Source organism: Podarcis pityusensis (assembly GCF_964106645.2).
Source record: "Podarcis pityusensis genome assembly, chromosome: 2".
Lineage (NCBI taxonomy): Eukaryota > Metazoa > Chordata > Lepidosauria > Squamata > Lacertidae > Podarcis > Podarcis pityusensis.
In genome coordinates this window covers 44,160,940-44,180,672 of record NC_138029.1, presented here as the reverse complement: position 1 = coordinate 44,180,672, position 19,733 = coordinate 44,160,940, and the positions used below count along the sequence as shown (strand labels likewise).

The 19,733-nt window shown below is 48.2% G+C and overlaps 1 protein-coding gene across 1 annotated transcript; it reads left to right on the top strand.

Annotated features, from left to right (window-relative positions):
* The first annotated feature begins 6,903 nt into the window (after nucleotides 1-6,903).
* LOC308469294 (CCN family member 1-like) lies at nucleotides 6,904-16,042 on the top strand. The gene is made up of 5 exons (XM_080991509.1): nucleotides 6,904-7,149; nucleotides 8,146-8,362; nucleotides 10,967-11,293; nucleotides 13,648-13,853; nucleotides 14,334-16,042. The coding sequence occupies exons 1-5, from the start codon at nucleotides 7,099-7,101 to the stop codon at nucleotides 14,640-14,642; spliced, it is 1,110 nt and encodes a 369-aa protein (XP_080847635.1). The 5' UTR covers nucleotides 6,904-7,098; the 3' UTR covers nucleotides 14,643-16,042.
* Nucleotides 16,043-19,733: the final 3,691 nt, after the last annotated feature.

Here is a 19,733-nt window from a genome sequence, read left to right as displayed (position 1 = left end):
GATGAGGATGGAGCTCTGCCTATCATTGGCTGGGGCGCCACCTGCTGGTGGTCTTCCTGCTTTCCGCCCCATGCCACTGCATTTTACGCTGCTGCTGGCCCTGCCTGGGCTCTGCCTTGCTGACCTTGCTGCTCCCTCCTGCTGCAGCCCTCTGTGATCCAGCCTGGCTTTCTCAGTTCCCCCAGCTGTCCCAGCCCGAAGGAAGGCCTTCTCCCTGTTGTTGGCTCCCTGTGCTTCCTCACATCCTTGGGGATGCTCGTCCGCCCTGCTCAAGCTGCCCAGGTCGGCGTTCTTAGTGCTGACTGGCTGCCCCTTCCATTCCGCAGGAGTGATGATGTTTGCACATAGGCGCGTGCACACACACACACACACACACACACCACGGAGGAGGTGCCAGTGACCAGCAGGGTTGGTGGAAAGGGAATTGCTTGCACACAGGCTCCTTTGTCCAGCAGGGGCTTTTGCCACAGAGGAAGCTGCCTGAGGGTTCAGCAAGCATCCCAGGAATCTCAAGGCACACATAGTCTGGTTGGTGAGTGTGTGTGTGTGTGTGTGTGAGAGAGAGAGAGAGAGAGAGAGAGAGAGAGAGAGAGAGAGAAATGAAATGGTGAGAGAGGATGGAGAATGCAGTTTGCTTCCTTTTTCTATAATACCTGTTTATTTTTCAATGAAGTTTCATGAAAGCATCAGGCCATTTCCCCTCCTAATGTGAAGTTCTGCATCCACGTCTAAGCGTAAACTTAGTGGTACTTGGGGCTCGCCGCTCTCCAGATTCTAAGTGTGCAGTCTGATCAGTCCCCAGACATGGCATTCTTCTGGGAGGGCTTAAACGTAGCTGATCAATGTTGAACTCTCAGAGAGACCCCATTTGCACTCAGTGCAGATTGGCATTGGAACCCTGACCTCATCTGCTCTCCCAGAGGCAGGCAGATTTCTCTCCAGAGCCCTGCCCCAATCTCTCCCTCCAGATTCCCAGACTCCCCCAGAAATATTTTGGGACTTGCACACTGTGCAGAGGCAGGACACCCGGCATTTGCTGGTATTCTGAACCATGACAACAGCCAACACTCTGCTTGAAAGCAAAAACAGCAACAACTAAATGTATCTGAAGAAGTGTGCATGCACACGGAAGCTCATACCAATAACAAACTTAGTTGGTCTCTAAGGTGCTACTGGAAGGAATTTTTGTTTGTTTGTTTGTTTGTTTGTTTGTTTCAACTAAATGTATGCACTTGATGAGCTGCAGGGTTATTAAGGATAGAGCAGTTCCTAGAGAAGTGAAAAAGAACTGTGCATAATGAAACACAGTTTATGTCACAACACTCCAGGCACGCCTAACAGGTTTAATTTAAGGGGGTGGAATATTTTAGTGTACCTTATCCCTATATACCAGACACTGTGAGAGGGATGTTGTTTAACATCTGGTAATGCCTTTCTGCATCTTAACAAGATTAAATATTTTAACTAGAATATTAAGAGCCATCTTAACTAGAATAAATATTTATATTTCTTTCAACTTATTATGTGCCTGGTTATCTTCCTGGATAAACACCTCTCTCTCTCTTTTCTAGGATACTTTTGCCCTGTCTTCTTTAGACAATCCAGCCCTGGGTTGGGGAACCGCAGGCACAAGTGCAGTCTGCCAGGCCACCCTCTGTGTGTGTCTGTGTGTCCCTTGGCGTTCTCCGCAAGTCATACTCCCTCCCCAGTCCTGCTTCATACCCTCCATGCATGTTTTTGCCTGACTGGGGTGTATCTCTGAACTTTGTCGATGCCTTTTGGTTACTTGGATGGAAGATAAGGTAAAGGTAAAGGGACCCCTGACCATTAGGTCCAGTTGTGGCCGACTCTGGGGTTGCGGTGCTCATCTCACTTTATTGGCCGAGGGAGCCGGCGTACAGCTTCCGGGTCATGTGGCCAGCATGACTAAGCCGCTTCTGGCGAACCAGAGCAGCACATGGAAACACCGTTTACTTTCCCACCGGAGTGGTACCTATTTATCTACTTGCACTTTGACGTGCTTTCGAACTGCTAGGTTGGCAGGAGCAGGGACTGAGCAACGGGAGCTCACCCCGTCGTGGGGATTCGAACCACTGACCTTCTGATCGGCAAGTCCTAGGCTCTGTGTGGTTTAACCCACAGTGCTGAGTTTGTAGTAAAGGATGCCCAGGTTGCCTCCTGCGAACCTTGCCTATATCCTTGGGCAAGGGTGAACGGCTGTCATTCCTTCTCCTGACTTTCAGCCACAGTTATGGCAATCAAGACCAGAGAACTTGAGGCATGTGACTTTGGTACCACTTGTATTTATGACCTACACCCCCTATGACCTTCTGATCAGCAGGCTCTGTGGTTTAACCCACAGCGCCACCTGTGTCCCTGGATGGAAGATATCAGCTAGCAAAAGTTACCTAGCAAAAGGTAAAAGCTGCATCCATTTGCATCTAGTCCTGCCCACCATTGGTATGTGGACTCCGGAAGATTGCCTTGATGGGAATGTGGCCCCCGGTCTGAAATGGGTTCCCTACTCCTGCTCTAGCCTAAACCCATTTAAATTTTCAACGACTGATTTCTACCCTACGTATATAATATTCATCAGAAGTGCAGGCAGTACATAAGAATGGGAAGCATTAGCCTTAGGCTGTTTCTATGTGCTGCTGTGTCTGTATGAACCAGATATCATTAAAAAGGTAAAAGGTAAAGGTACCCCTGCCCATCAGGTCCAGTCGTGTCCGACTCTAGGGTTGCGCGCTCATCTCGCTCAAGAGGCCGGGAGCCGGCGCTGTCCGAAGACACTTCCGGGTCACGTGGCCAGCATGACTAAGCTGCATCTGGCGAGCCAGCACCAGCGCCGCACATGGAAACGCCATTTACCTTCCCGCTAGAAAGCGGTCCCTATTTATCTACTTGCACTTAGGGGTGCTTTTGAACTGCTAGGTAGGCAGGAGCTGGGACCGAACAACGGGAGCTCACCCCGCCGCGGGGATTTGAACCGCCAACCTTTCGATCGGCAGGTCCTAGGCTCTGTGGTTTAACCCACAACGCCACCCGCGTTCAAGCATTACCTGCTTGAAAATCAGTATGCAGTAAGGTGGCAGCAGCTCCCCTGAGCACAGTGCCAGTGTCAAACCCGGTTAGCCTGCTCCATCTCTTGCATGCTAAAACCCATGCCAGCCCTGGACTTTCCTTGGATAAGTACTACTTTCTTCAAAACACGCACATGCCACCTTTTAGCAATGGTTTTCAAAGCAGTTTGCAAACCTTAAAGCAACAAGTAAAATGACAACAAATGCATGCAAAGCAACCAGCAAACATAAACACAGTTAAAATTCAGAGCTTAAAATACTTAATATAACAAAAAGGACATGTTTTAAAATGCCCAGGTGATTTGTTTATTTTTAATAGAAGTATTTGCTTGTGGCCTAAAAGACAACAAAGTTGACAGCAGACATACATCTTTGGAGAGGGCATTGCATGGCTGGGGCACCATTATGCCACCTAAAAACCCACCTCCTTTTTGTAACAACCCCCATCTCTTGATGGAGGTGGTAACTGGAAAAGGGCATTGGCCAAGGATCCTAGCAGGCAAGCGGATTGGTGTAAAAGGAGATCCCGCTTGAAGTACTTGAGTCCCAAACCATTTATGGCTTCAAAGGTAAGCATCCCAGGTTTAAAATGGGTATGCAAGTTAATAGGTACGTATAACATTTTGCAGCTGAGTGGGCAACTGCTGTGGGGTGGTCTGGCGAAAAAAGAGAACAGTCTTCCTTGCACCTTTTCATAGCTGTGTGGCAGAGGGAATTTCAGTAAGTGTACCTGGGCGCTGCAATAAATTTCTTTTTCTATGCAACTATTAACGACGCAGAAGCCCTGTTCTCTTTTGCTTCTGGCCCCCCTCAATGGCTGCTTTAGAACAGGGGGTTAGTCCTTCAGATGGGGAAACTCTATGAAAGGCAGGTGGGCAGAGAGAATCCGCAACACATTTCCTAGCATCAGAAGAATCCTGCTGGATCAGAACAAAGGCACACCTAGTCCAGCATCCTGTTCCCACCGTGACCAACCATATGCCATTGCAAAAGCACTGTCCCCTGAGAAAGATGGGCAGGGAGAAAGTGACAAATAAGATTTCAGACATAGAAATGAAGCTAACACACTGGACAAGACTTTGCTTGCTTGTTGACTCCAGAAGGGAATTTTGGGCATTTTATAAGGTTAAAAACTGGCCAGGCCCTAGGTAACATGATGGCTGTAGTATTGGTCCATGGCAGAGACCACCTTGTCAAGCCTCAAGATCCCCAAAGAATCAGACATGGCAGCCGGGACATGGAGCTGTCCAAACAGGGTAGTGCTGGATCTTTGATCCTCTCCTTTCTCTTCTGAAGTTTGTGCCATACTCGTGGGATGTGCCTGCTGCCACCTGATAATTTTTAGGAACCATAAAATATTGTGATTTTTAAATGAATTTGTGAGTTTGGACCCATCATGCCATAAATTGGGCAACGTCACATCAAAGTCACATTTGGTGGTGATATCTCAAGAGGCAGCCAAACCTGTGCCAAGAAAGAGGTGACGTCATCCCAAAGCCATGTTTTGGTCCACCACCTTGATTCAGAATGGTACCCAACACTCACATATTGATGATGACCCCCCCCCCAATCAATCACTTTCTCTGTGGTTTTTTGGCACCTTTTAAGTTTCCCAGGGTTTTAAACTGTGAGTATTTGAATCCACTGATATTTTTCCAGAGCTGTAGATCTGTTCCAAACTTTTAGTGGTACTGTGTTTTTCTCTATGGTGTTTTACTCTAAGTTGCTGGTTTTTAAATGCTGGAATTCACATACTGTTTTATTGCTCTGTGCTTATTAATTTGACATATTATGTTATTTTTGCAAGCTACCTGAAGAGCGCTGCTTTGGCAGTGTGGTGTAATGGTTAGAGTGTTGAATTATGATAACCTGGGTGACCTGGGTTTGAATTCCCACTCATTCATCAATCTCACTGGGTGACCTTGGGGTGGTCAGCCTATCCTATACCACAGAGTTGTTGTGAGGATAAAATGGGGGGACGGGACGGGACGATGTACACTTCCTCAAGCTCCTTGGAGGAGAAGGAGGCATATAAATGTAAGAAATAAATAAATGTGCCATTAATAAAGTAATGTCAAGTTATAAGAAAGTAAGTAAGTAATGAGCACATATATGTGAGCATGCCCTCAGACTCTCAATAGAAGGTGGAACATTGTACAGACCACATCTTAAGCTAGCAGACTTGTCACAGTTGGAGCTCTCTGTGTTCCGGGGATTCTTACCCTGCCATCAGTTAAGTTAAAACTAGCTTGAAGGTGTATAACTCAGACCCACCCAACTGGGGCCCCCCTGTGTGGCTCAGCTGGGGTCCTCAGAACAGCCAGTTTTGTCATTCTAATTCTAGCCTGCCCTTTGCAGAGATATTAATGGACACCAGTTCCTGTATGTAAGAGAAAGATCGGTCAGCAGGGGTGGTTGGGGGTGGACTACCCTGCATTTGGTGTATGGAATAACAGTCAGGGCTGTGTGAATAGTTATCAGCCTGGCAGCTACAGTATGTGGCCAATAAATCTAACAGGATGGGGGGGGGGTTGAATTTCTTGCTTTTACTTATTTCCTTCTGGGAAACTGCTCTAGTCAACTCACAACACCTTCCATGTAAGTGGAAAAGGCTTACTTCAAATCTATCAGCAACTATAGTATGAAGATCTACCATGAAAAAATTATGGCTGGACCCTCAACATTGGAGGTAGTGGGGATCCTATCATATTATTTATAAGGATGGCTGATTTGCCCAAACTTTGGCCCCATTAATGTCTGAGGCACTGTTGATTTATGGTAAGTGGAAATCACCAATATAGCTCCAATATAGCCAGGCTCAGTGATATCAGTTTTGTCTCTGCTTCAGTAGAATGAATGTAATTTACTTGAAAGCAGATTTAGCCCCATGCAATATCAGAATCAGTTTAATATTTCAAGGTAACTCATTCATTCTCAAAATCCTTTTGCAGATCTTCGGTACTGTTGTTTAAAAAGGCAAACCAGGACATGGTTCCCTAATTATAAAATGTGATAAAGGATGAAATTTAACTTACACTATTGCAAAGATGTTTGATTAGGTACATATCCCATCCCTCCTCCAAAGGGCTAAGGAGAGGATGCATTCCCCCCCCCCCGCTACTTTATCTTCTTCAGCCCTTATCTGGTGGTGCTTGTTGCCCCCTCTGATGCCACTTTGGTACAATTTAATGATTTTACAATTTCAGGGTGAATATTGTGTGTGCGCACTCCGAAGTCTCGTTGATTTCAAAGGCGCTTACTCCCAAGTAAATGGATCACGCGTTTAGCCACGTTCTGGTCCCCCAGAAAGACCCCACCCATTTGTCTCTCTCTGGTTTCGTGGGCCTTTGATCTGCCCTCGTGTCGGATCAGAGGCTGGCGCTGGCCAAACAAACGCTGGCTTCCTTCTGCTTATTTTCCTTCGCCCGTGATTTTTTCCTTCGCTCTAATTTGTTTTTTTGCATGTCAGGAATGACTGTGGCCGCGGCTGCTCCTCATACTGGTATGCCTGTGCACTGATGTGCCCTATGGGAGCAGGAGCCTTATTCAGCAGTGTCCATAAAAGCGCTACTCTGCTTAGCGGAACACCCTGGCCCGCGCGAGACTACGCGCGCATCGCCTCGGAATGCACTAGCCTTCTAATTTTATGAATGACTCTATTCATTCAGCCCCTCCCACCTTTCCAAAGCCCCTCCCCTGGAATGTTTGGAAGTGCGCCACCGTTGCTATTGGCCGGCGAGGAGGTTCCTATTGGCTCCCAGCCCGGTAGGTGGGAGGGGCCCCGGGGAAATATAAATACAGAAACAACGTAGTTGCTTTGTAGGTATTGAAAGTTGCGCAAAAAGGGGTGTGCGGAGAGCTTACGGAGCCGAAGGATCCTGGGGACAATTTTGCAGCTGTTCTACGATTCACTGGCTGTCTCCTCCGGATCGCCCGAGAGTCATTTTATTTTATTTTATTTCATCTCCTTTGGTATTTATGCTCCTTTTCCGGCGTCTCCTCCCATCCGACAGCAATGAGGCAGGCTGTCCTGTTTAGCGCTGCTTTCTTACTCTGTATCTCCCTGGTGAGTAGCTCTTGCTTAGCCACCTCTTTCTCTTCCGCTTAGGCAAGTGAAATGTGCGCGCAACGCTGTTGACGATGACAACAGGCAGGGGTGACCGACCACCAGGCAGCTAGAATCATTTGGGGAGGGGGTGTTTCATCAAATGCTAGCGAGCTCTCGCTAAACTCTGGATTCCAGTTCCTTGCTGGCCCCCCGGCCCCCTCTGCTGGCTCTCCCGGCGGATCCCGGGCTCACCAACGTGACTGCACTGGCGGAGCCGCATTTATTCACACGCGTCCCGGCCGGTTGCGGTGGGGATGGGGGTTGATCCCCGGGTCCTGGGAGGTGTTCTGTGCCTCGAAGCGGTGCGGAATCGAGCCGGTGTGTGAGAGACTTTCTAATGCTTAAATCTGGCGAGCCTGTCCAGAGTGGACGCGCTCAGGAATAGAACCTTATCGAGCATTAAGGTGAGTTTTTTAATTTCCGCCCCTGTGGACTCCTGGGAGCTGCAACTCCGCCGCCGCTTTAGCCCCGGTGCCTCTGTGGCGGGGCTGCTTTGATGGTGGTGGCAGGGATTTTATTACGGAGATTTATTTGGGATGGAGGGGACGGGCACGTTGGTAGGGGAGGCCGAGAATGCCGGGACTCCGTGGCATGTAGCGCCATCTAGGAAACTATTTTGGTGTGGCCTTTAAAATAAATACATAGCAGGCGGCCAGGCGAAGGTTAAGATCCGCGCGTCCCCAAAGATCCCACAAGCGCCGCAAGCTGTAAGAGAGGAGGAGGGCCCTGATCCGGAACTTCAGCGCCCCAACTTGCCCGCGGAGTGCTCCTCTCGGCCAGCTTCCGCCTTTCCTACCTCCCTGGGGTAGTTCAGTCGGTAGAGCAGTAGACTTTTAATCTCAGGGTCATGGATTTGAGCCCCCTGTTGGGCAAAAAGGATCCCTGCATTGCAGGGGGTTGGACTAGATGACTCTGGTGGTCCCTTCCAGTTCCAGGATTCCTCTCTCGTTGCAGGTGGCCTCCCGCTGCCCCGCAACGTGCCGATGCCCCCCCGGCGGCCCGCCTCGCTGTCCCCCCGGAATCAGCCTGGTGCCGGACGACTGCGGCTGCTGCCAAGTGTGCGCCCGGCAGCTCAACGAGGACTGCGACCAGCTCTCGCCCTGTGACCCCCACAAGGGCCTGGAGTGCAATTTTGGGGCAGACCCCTTGGCAAATCGGGGCATCTGTTGGGGTAAGAGAGGCGAAAGGACGGAGCGGAGGAGGGCTTCGACCTTTCTATAGCTGTTTGTTTGTGGTGCTGGCTGGAGTCATGGTTTATCAGTGATCGTAAAATGATAACTTTTGAAATCGTTTTGTAAACCTACCTTGCACTCTGAAAGAAACACAGTATGCTGCTGCTGCTACTAAATAGAATTTTTTATTTTAAGTTTCTATCCGGTTTATATATGCTTTAAATGAATGAATCAATTTATTTCGGTCACTGGACAGAGTGCATGCTTTCAATAAATACAAAATAAACTATGCTTCCTGCTACTTAATCCTGTTGATGGTCATGATGATAATTTCAATTGAGTGTTTTTGTGCTTGCGGATTACCTTTTTTTTTTTTGTATTTTATGTGAACTCTGCAAGAAAGTGCTTTGAAATCATTACTGTGATTTTAAGTTGATTTTGTACCCAGTGTGCTGGGTGTTGACCAGCAACCAACTATGTTGGGCAGTGGCATGTTATGTACAAAACTGGCACCTAATCATAAACTGGCACATAATTTAATGAAGGAGGAAGGAGCAAGGGCTTCTCCTCCAGCCTAGCCAGGCACGTTCTCTGTTGGGGCTAGACTAGGAAAGGATTTCCTGTTGATGTACATATTCTGCTTTGGCAATCATATCAGGGAGGACTGGTCCCTGTGTCCCAGGTGTGTTTTCTTTTAAGAGGATCAAAGTCCGGAAGGGTTGGGCAGAGCCACCGTGAGGGCTGGTGAAGGTAATTTGCAGATGTAGCAAAATACGTTGTCCAACCTCCCTCTAGTGACGGATGTAGTTGTGGAATCCATCGTGGCATTGCCATGACGATAGAAAGGTTAATGGAAATTGTGTGTGAAGAGGCACAAAACATTGGACAGGAGTGTGTGTGGAGAGACAGTTGCGCAAATATTTTTGTTCCTGAAGCATTTTGAGAAAGCCAGTCTCTTGATCAAGGGTTTCCTTCAGTGCTTCTTGGAAAATTTGCTTGGGGCAACTTCTGTTGCCGGTCACCTAAGTAAGGCGAGAGTTGCCCCAAGCAAAATATTTGTGCAGCTTTTTCATGCTTGTTTGTTCCTATGACTGTTTTTTATCCTCCCTCTCACTGTGTGTGCTTGCTTTAAAATGGCATGAGCTCAGGAGTTGGAGAGAAGTGACTTTGTAATCCAGCCTTCACCAAGCTAGTGCCCTCCAGATGTTTTGAACCACAGCTCCCATCAACACCAGCTGTAGTCTAGAACATCTGGAAGTGCCAAGTTGGAGAAGACTGGTGTGAAAGTGATCTCTGAGGGCAGCTGGGCAACAATGGGACTCTTGAGTTGTGGCTCTGCTTGGTGGAGAATGAACCTCTGTTGCTCCCCTCCTCTATCTTCTCTCATGGATGTGGTGAGCATTTTTTGCAGGGTGAGTCAGCCACTCACTCTTTTTCCCCCAGTGGGACAGAAAACCAGATTTGCAGACTAGGAGGAGGGGAGTTCCTTGGCAGTTTCTACACCAGGTATTTTGCTCCCTTCTAGGTAGCAGGTTTATGGTGCTCACACAAGAGCACACTTGCTTTTGGAAACATTGAAGGTCCTAGTAGATCTGTATTAGCATTCATCTTGTGGCTCCACGTATGCAAGCTACATGTTACCTCTCTCTCTCTCTGAGCTGGGAGGCGATGCTGGAGGGCAACACTGTTCCCATGAGAAAGCATGCTTTCCCCACTCCTTCCTCGAGACTACTTCAATTCTGTACATTTACCAGGGTCACGGTTGTGTCTGGGACCACCTGTTTCCCTGTATGTCTGAGCACTGCCCCTTGCTGGAAAGTGTGAGAAGTAAGATCTTCGTTCAGGAGCACACATGCTAAGAAGAGAGCAAGGAGCAAGTGAAAAGTTGTCTAAATAGTTGCAGGGGAGTAAGGTGAAGGGCACATCTCTGTGGGCCAGGGGGAAGCACACTGCATGTAGCAGGAGGCTCTCCAGGCGTGGCTCAGGCCTTTGCAACCCGATCTCGTTCCATGTGAGCTCTTTGCACCCTGTTTTCACATGGCTATTTAAAGCTCCAAACACACTCTTCTTGTTGACATGGCCCCTAAAAACCTAGTTCTGCAGAGGAGTGTATTTCTCTTACTTACGACGCTGGCAGGTTAAGTCCTGCTCTGTTTTTCACATCCACAGACTCCAGGGATGAGGCTTGCTGTTATGTAGCTCACTCCCAGGTTGGCCTGAAGTTGCGGATGAGTAGAGGGAAGCAGGAAGTGATCTCAGAGTCCTCCCCCACCCTATCACCTCTTGGCTATTTTTAAACATTATCTGGTCTCCCATCATTGATCTGTGGTAACCATGGATGCCAATCCCTAACTAGACACCAGTTTAGGTGAATGGAGGATTTTGTGTTGCTGAGATGAATGTCAGGGACCATTTGCCCTTTGGCACTTATTTCAAAAGGTCTCTGAAACTGTTGCCCCCGTGCAATTCCATGATGCCTTCTTGAAACCGATCCAGATGCTGTAGCTGGGTCCTCTCTTACAGGGACCTTACAGTCAGCATCACTTTTTCATTTTTAATCCAACTTCTGAAACTGATTAACACATACCTTTCTAACTCCTCAGCAAAGCAAGAAGGCCGGACCTGCGAATACAACGGCCGCATCTACCAGAACGGGGAGAATTTCCAGCCCAGCTGCAAACACCAGTGCACTTGCATCGACGGGGCTGTGGGTTGCCAGCCGCTCTGCCCGCTAGAGCTGCCCCTGGCCTCCCTGGGCTGCCCCAGCCCCAAACTCCTGAAGGTGCCTGGCCAGTGCTGCAAGAAGTTTGTGTGCAGCAAAGGACCCAAGAAGTACGGAGGGGTCACCTTTGAGTACAATGCCAATGGCGACTCCAGTGACAACGAGCTCATCTATGTGGGCAAAGGCGGACACTGGAAAAACCTACCAGGTGAGGGCTGAAGGGTGCAGTCAGAGCTGTTGTGACTGGAGGAGCAGGAATGTTATTCAGCTTCTGCCTGTATTTATACCAAGAGGCTTGTGGCACCTTAAAGACCTAACACATCTGTTGTGGCATAAGCTTTCATGGACTACAGCAGGGATGGGGAGGCTCAGGCCCCAGGGCTGAATAAGCCCCGCCCTCACTCCATTGGGATTTTCCCTAGGCCACACCCCCTATCCCCAGGCGACACCACTGCTTCGCTAACCTGGCTTTGCACGCTTCCTGAGTCTTCTTGGCCGGCTGTTGTATGTCTCTGAAAATGCCTCAAGCTTGCATGGATGGACCGAGAGGAGCATGTAAGCAAGTCTAGAAACTAGTGTACTGTATGAGTTAAAATTTGCACTGATTGCTCTGCTCCCTCGTGCCCCACCCACCCCTGGCTTGTGAACGCTTGAAGGCTGTCCAGATGAGAATGCAGCCTTCCTGCTAATGCATGACGAGACTGGAGTCCACCTGAAAGGGTTTCTTTTGCAACAACAGACTAACATGACTGCTCCTTTGGAAATCCTTAGAATGGAAAGCATCCCTTTATATTGGATGTTTTCCATCGTATTAAGTCACTCTAATGCTTGCATAGGAATAGAGAGTCTGCGTGGGGATAGTCTTGGGCACTATATTTGTGGTTCTTGCTAAATTTGGTGTGCATCACAATTTAAGCAATTGCTTTGGGGACCTGAATATAGGTAGTTATGAGGTGATTTATGGCTGTAGGGATTCTCCGCCTCCCCAGCTTAAACCGTTAGGTACCTTTGGACCAAAAAAACCTGCTTTATGAGCTGTGCAGCAGTGTGTTGCATCTGCCCCATGGGAAATGGAGGAGCAAAGTAAGATGAAGCTTCCAGCCATTGCTAGTGAGACTGCATCTGTCAGAGGCATTCCCTTGCAGGATGATGTATTGTAGGATGTCATACCAGGATGTTTATTAGCAGGCCGCATTGCAAGGCTTAAGTCATCTGCTTACTGTGTGGCATTGCTCTTTGATGACAAGCTGCTCCTTAAACCGCTTTGGGACACCATCTCACCCATGAAACCTCCTTGCGCTATCAATTTCTAGGTCCGTGTCTCACACAAGCTAGAGGTGATGTAGCTACCTTCTCTTTTGACAGCAATCTAGAGGCTTTGCTACTAACTCTCTAGTTGGAATCCTGAAATTTCCTCCTGCCTCCAAGTATCTTGGTGTCTTCACTTCCTACTACTTGGGCCTCATGCGGTCTGGGCACCAAGGCACTGAGGAACAGGTTGCGCCTTGAGAAGAAGTGCATAAGATGCAGCTGGCCAAGTTTATCACCCTTTTGCTCCAAGGGCGGGAAATGGAAAGCTGGCACTGTGTTGCGTGGAAGCGACATCTAAACAGGGTGGAGACACAGAACATAAATAGGGGTAAGAGTGGGAGTCGGCCTTTGCCCTTTCAGGATCTATATCTGATGCTCCCGAGGGGCAGGAAATGTGATCCTTCACTTGCATTTGCTTTGGTTCCCAGTTGCTATTTCGGCTAAGCATGGCAGTGGCTGCATAAGAGAGGGACCGAAAAGCATTAAATCTGTCTGAGAGGGATCGTTCACACAATCTCCTGTATCACTCTTGCTCCCAAGTGATGGTTGGTCGGGATGCCACTACTCCTGCATATTTTGTTTTGTGGTTTCATGGCAAAAGAGGAATGCAGGCATTTCCTTCCCAGAAGACAAGAGTTTGCACCTACTGGGAATTTATTCTACAGAGGCCAGTTTAGTCTAAATGGAGTTGATGGGTTCTCAGTTGCCAGAGTCCTGAACAGCCTCCACATCCCCTCTCCACACCCTCTTCCCTCCATTTCCCCCCTACAAACTCATTTCCCATGTTTCCTACCCAACATGTGGCCTTGCCTCTTTCTGTAGTTGCCATTTTGAATGGTGTGGCTGCCATGGAGGCTTACGAAGAATCCTGCTGAGTCATATTGACTCAGCATGATGGCAGCTAGATGCCTCTGGGAAGCTCATCTACAGGACAAGGAGACAATTGCCTTCTGCTGTTGTCCATCAATGCCTGCCTTCCGTTTGTGGAAGATACAGGGACCCTGTGGCTCCCCAGGTGCTGCTGGATTCCAACTCCCATCATTCCCAGCCAGCATGGGGATGATTGGAATTGTAGTCTAGTAACATCCAGAGAACAGAACAGACGTGTTCCACATCTCTTAAGGAACTTAATCCCTTTCAATCTCATTTTATGCTTGGCCAGTGGGTGTAGCTGCTGGCAGTACATCGCTCACCGTTCCCTTTGGATTCAGAATGACAGTGCAGTAACTGGAATTCCCTTCTCTTCCCCAGCATGGAGGCCATTCTTCCCAAGCCACGTGGCAAAGCAACAGCACAAGTGCTTGGCTCAGACTACGGACTGGTCGCCATGCTCCAAGAGCTGTGGCTTCGGCATCTCCACCCGCGTCACCAGCGACAACCCGAAGTGCAAACTGATCAAAGAGACCCGGCTGTGTCAGATCAGGCCTTGCGGGAAACCTGATTTTTCCAAACTAAAGGTGAGGGTTGGGAAGGCGGGAAGAGGGCGAGCAGGTAATAGGGGAGGGCACTGCTTACCACAGAAGCCCAGCATCTGGGACACGAGAGCTGAGTCTCCCTGCACTTCCAACCGTTCAAAATGGCAAGTTTTGGAGAATGGGAGAGCCTAACAGGAGGGATTAGGGCCCAAGATGGTGAGATGTTCTGCTCCAGGCTTACATTACAGGAATGGTGGCTGTGGGGCTAAGCGGTGTGTGTGCTTGTTTACTAGAAAGAATAGCTCAGCTGGGTACAGCGTGGTGCTGATAATGCCAGGGTTGCAGGTTTGATCCCCCATATGTGACAGCTGCATATTCCTGCAACTGTCCCATATTCCCTTCCAACTCTATTATTCTATTCCATGACTCTAGCTTCTCCAGCTGTATGCTTTATGTGCATACAGCTTTCCTGGGCTGTATTCTTTTGCACACAGTACAAATACTTTCCTCTCCTCTTTTCAGAAGGGTAAGAAGTGCTTGCGGACACACAAAGTGCGTGAGCCCGTGAGGTTCAGCTACGCCGGCTGCAAGAGCCCACGCCGTTACCAGCCCAGCTACTGCGGGTCCTGCTTGGATGGCCGCTGCTGTGTCCCTCTGCGCACTCGCACCCTGAGCGTGCCCTTCCATTGCCCGGATGGGAGCTCCTTCTCCAAGAACGTCATGATGATCCACACTTGCCAGTGTGGCCCGGCTCATTGCCCGCTCCTCAGCGAACCTGCCATGGGGCCCCGGTACCAGCTCAATGGGGATATTCACAAATTCCTGGAGTGATGGAGCCCGTTACCCTCGGGAACCGAGTCGACCCATCTCCAGTGACTCTGGATCACCCCTATGGACTTGAGGCCCCTCTGCCTGATGTCAGGAGAAAACAGGACATCCTAAACCTGCCCTGCTTCCATGAATGCAAATGCGACTAAAATTAGGAAAGGCAACATGGATTTTGGAGGTGCACTAGTTCCTCAGTATATGGGTTGATTACATTGTGCTGTGCCTGGGAGTCTGGAGATCTAGCGATTTGAGGAATGGATCTCATGTCGCTGGGTTCAATCTCTCCATTCAGCCCAGCCAGGCTCAGGCTGGAACTGGGCCTTGGGCAACAAAATGGGAGAGTCAAACAAAGAGATCTCCCCATTGCAGCCACCTTTAGGGCTCCACAGTCCATGCTTTTGGTCACAGTGCTGGAAGGAAGGAGGAAGCACAGCCCTCGCGCACTAGGGATAGCTGTAAATTCTCTGGTTTGAGTTGTCAAATCCCAAGATGGACAGCTCTGATATCCTTAATGTCCTTTGACTGGAAAGAGCAGAGGAGGACGCAAGGCAGATAACCCACAGCTGGACTGGATTGGGGTGAGGGCAAGTCAGATCTGCCCTGGATGCCTCCCTAAGATCCTATGGTCCTTTTTAGATTGAAATCTGGCAATGCAACTTCAAGACAGCCCCACAAATAATAAATTAGGATGAGTTTCGGTACAGAGTTCAAATTAATGGTCAGTAGAGGAGGGCATGGTGGACTGGCGGTGCTCACTTGACCTCCAGGCAACTGAGTTGCTACTGTGGGTGGAGGGACAAGGCAGTGGGGAGGTCACCATGGTGCAAACACAGAGGCAGACCAGCACTCCTGGTGTGTTTGCACTGCGCTGACCTCCTCGCTGCCTCGCCCCTCCCATTCCAGGTAAGCAGAAGCAACTCAGCTACCCAGAGGTCAGGTGATTGCTGCCACTCTACCATGCTGTCTGCTGCTGCTGCTGCCTTTTTAACCCTGTGAATTATTGAGAAAATGGCCAAACAAGGGTTGACAGGGACCTGCTTCCCCTTCACTGCCTGCTGTTTGCACCTGTGCTTCTAATTTCCTTCCTTGTCTGCCTCAGTTGGAAACCTTTGCTTCCCAGTCTGTCCTCCTTTGAACCGAAGGGCTGCCTTGCCTCCTGCTCACAGCGCACCCTGGTGGTGAGATGGTTTCCTGGCGAGAGAAACCTGTAGGCAAGGACAGTGCGGAAAGGGAAGGGCATATCCGTGCATATTTGGCTTCTTGCTCCAGTTTGTGCTGTTTCCCAGCTCATCCTTCTGCATGTTGCCAAACTGTTATTCAAACTTGGATTGGGGGGAATATTTTTTTAAAAATTAAAATGTGGGGAAAATCAGAGTAAACACACACATTGCAGACTGTAAACAGACCCCCCCCAAAAAAGAGGGAGGGCTGAGAGTTGAAGGAGATTTTCTGTTTTATTTCAAAAACCAGCAGACCCTGTTTATCCAGATGTAATGGTGGCAGAAGGGAAGCACTTTCTCAAATCACTTTCTTCCTTTGAAAATCAGCATCTGCCTCCAGACTAAGACATGTTGATTTCCGGAACAGTCATTTGTAAAAGGCAATCCCCCATCCTCCAGCAATTCTATCACACCATGGCTAAGCTTAAAGAGCATCTCCTCTTAGATTTATTGAAGCACTTTTAAATAATAATAATTAATCATGTTCCCTATATGTTCCTGGTGAGCAGCAACAGGGATTGTCAGAGAATAGGGGGGCAATGTTGGAACAGATATTAAACTGTTAAGTCTTTCTTGTCCTGTTGAGGAAAACTATATTTATGAGCGCAGCAAAGTAGGCTTTGCTACAAATAAGGAGATTTTATTTTATTTACCTTTTTTGCATAAATATTATAGCTTCAACGCTGGTTTGGAGTGTCGGCTATTTAGCTTCATAATGAAGCCTTCCTTGCTTTGCATCTTGTAAGCAGAGCTTTGATTCCACTCTCCCTCTTGGATCTTAAAGGTTGCTAGAATGAAATGTCTGTCATTTCATTCTGGTGTTTGTGCCTCTTTCTGTCGTCTTGGAGGTTTTGGTGTAGGAAAATCATGACACTGCCCTTGCAAAAGGGCTTGATATAAAATGTTCAAGGGGTGTGTGATAGGTAACTGATGGGGTCTTATGAACCTTGGTTGCTTTCCATTTCTACAGCCATCGCCCCTGAACTCCATTCTTCCCAATGTAGGAGGAAATTGGATTTGCAAAACCAGCAGGACCTGACCTTAGTTGGAACTGAGGGGTTCTTGTTGTTTTCAAAATGTATTCTTGGGCTCTCAGTTATGATTTTAAGGCTACAATCCTATGCACATTTTCTTGAGAGTTTGGCTCACTGAACTGATTGGGTCTTACTTCTAAGTAAACATGCACAAGCCTTCTTCATGAGATACTAGTGACCATATTTATCGCATCCTCATTATTAGCAGCTGACATTTATTTATTGTTTAAGTACCAGTTGTGCCAAATGTCTTAATGGTTTCTTTTTACAGGTGAACCAATTTAGTAGATATGGGGAATGCAGTAGGTTTTATATAGTTCGCCTTCAGTGTTACTTTAAACAGTCTCAGCCCACTGCCATTCCACCATTTTTACCAGACACTTCAATGGAGCAATAGAAGACTATGCATATACATATTAACATCTGACTAAGACTGAATGGTGGGAGGCAGGGTTTCAAATACTATAGGGCAGAGGTTTTCAACCTTTTTGAGTCCACGGCTTCCTTGACCAACTACATTCTTTCTGCGGCTCCCCTGTGGGGCTCAGGAGCCCAGTTATGTCACACCTTGCCTGCAGAGCTGGCAGCCTCTCATCCTTTTTCAAACACCTTCCCATGTGGAGTGTTCCCTCAGCCTCCTCTTGGGACTCCTCCTTGGGAGTCCTCTGGGCAGCTGCTGCTGCTGCTGTCCCTGGTCTCTGAGCGTCCCCCACTCCCCCAAAGAGAGGTGCCTCCCAGAGGCACCATTTGCCTGTGGAGCTTATAGCCCGGGCTGCTGCAACAAACAGCTGTGCAAGCCTTTGAGAGGCAGAGATGCAAGAGGGCATCAGGAGGGAGGGAAGGAAAGAGGGACAGAGGCCAGTGTTGCCTACGGTACCCCTGACCATCAATCAAGGCACCCAGGGTGCCACGGCACACTGGTTGAAAACCACTGCTATAGGGAATCAACACGAGCTGATTTACAGTAAATGGGAACAGTGGCGGATCTTGGTGTCTCAAATTTAAGCGGTCAGGATCCACCTGCTCCCCACCTCTGGCGCCATCGAACCGGTTGTGCTCTCCTAGATCTGCTTTTGATAGGAACGCTGATCTGAAAACATTCAAACCAAATTCACCAAAGGTGAATGCTAAATGCTATGCACTCCAATAACCCTACAAGGATATAAATACAAAACATCATGAAAATCACCAGCATACAACATCCCCTGAAGATATTTGGATTCTAGTAGGTCCCAAAATGAATAAGTTAGCAATATGTCATTATTTTGCAAGGGGGTGGAATGAGAAATATGCCATTAATACTCATGTTAACAGAAAGATGGTAAGATACAGATGATGCTAGCATTGTTCTGCACTGGTTAAATCTCATTTTAAGGATACAAATGAACGCCAGAAGCTTCTATACACAGAGTCAGACCACTTGGCCTTGTATTTGCTAGCTGGACTGACACCAGCTGTCCTGGATTTCAGAGAGGAGCTCATAACTGTAAAACAAGCTTCAAGACCTGGAAAGAGACTTACCTTGGGTCACAGTGCCTGTAGGGCAGGAGAGGGGATCTTACAGCAGTGTGACTTTACTGCCATCTAGAGGCCACCTTCTCTGTAAAAGCCAGGTTGGCTGCCTGAACCAGGCATGGAATGTGGTTTTTAGAGTAAGAGATCAAAACCTCTTGCTTTTAGACCAGCTTTTACAAATAGGAGAGGGGTAAAGTAATTTAGCTGTCTCCTCAAACAATGACAATCCAATTCTTGTCTTCTGGAATTAGCATATTCATTGACTATGTCACACAAAATCCGTGAGAAGTGTCACCTTTGGGGTTATGGATTTTCTGTTTTTAAATGTTTAAAAAGAGGTATCTTATGGGGCCAGAACCAGTAACCAGATCTCTAAAAGATGTCATGAAAATACGCTAATAATAATAATGGTTCATTGTATCCACTGCAGCACAAGTCCTTTGAAACTGGGGATGGGACAGGACAGGGATGGGGATGGGTTAGGAGGGTAGAGTTTATTTTCCCGGTTTCCAACAATGGCTTGCTCCCTGCTCCAGCCTAGAAGTCTTTCCATTATGTTGTTGTACACCACCCTAATCTCCCCGTGACACTTACCCAGGGTTCGGTTTCCTTGGAGTGTGGCACAGCGGAGGCTATGGTGCATAATTGATTTACACTTCTATACAACCTAAGCCTACAATGGAGGGGTTCACAGCACTGACACCCCAAAAGGGTCTTGCTTCTCCCATAGCCACAGCCTTGGATTGCAAGAGAAATCAGGCGTCACTCTGACCCTCTGCCTTACCAGCCTGCTGCCTTGCTTCCATCTTCCAACTCAAATAACTTCACTCTCAACTCTGACCCTCCTCTTCAACTTCCAGCCAGTGGAGGGAGGAGACCCACCCATTTGCCCTCTGGTGCTGAGCCACTTCTGTTCCATCGGTAGCCCAGTACCTAGTCTGTCACCTCACCAGGAAGCTAGCCTAGCTTTTCCAGGAATTAGAATCCTTGATTAGATTTCAACACTTGCAGGGGCCAGGGGTTAGAAGGGCCTCGGCATACAGCCTACCTCCTCCAAAACTCTTAACGCTATGCAACTTAGCAAACACAAGAGAGAGTGCTTAAGTCTGCAACAGCCAGCTGCTTCACTGGACTGCACTATATAATCTATGCCACCGTTTCCCAAGCTGAAAACACATAAAATAAATTGTGGGATTTGGGACAGTTGCAAATCAGTACTCAAAATGGTAATCAACAATTCTGAGTGTTATTGCTGTCCCTCATCAAAATCTCAAAGCTCTTTGGATCATTAAAGACTTAAGTCTGTGAGTGGAAAGAGGTTGCTG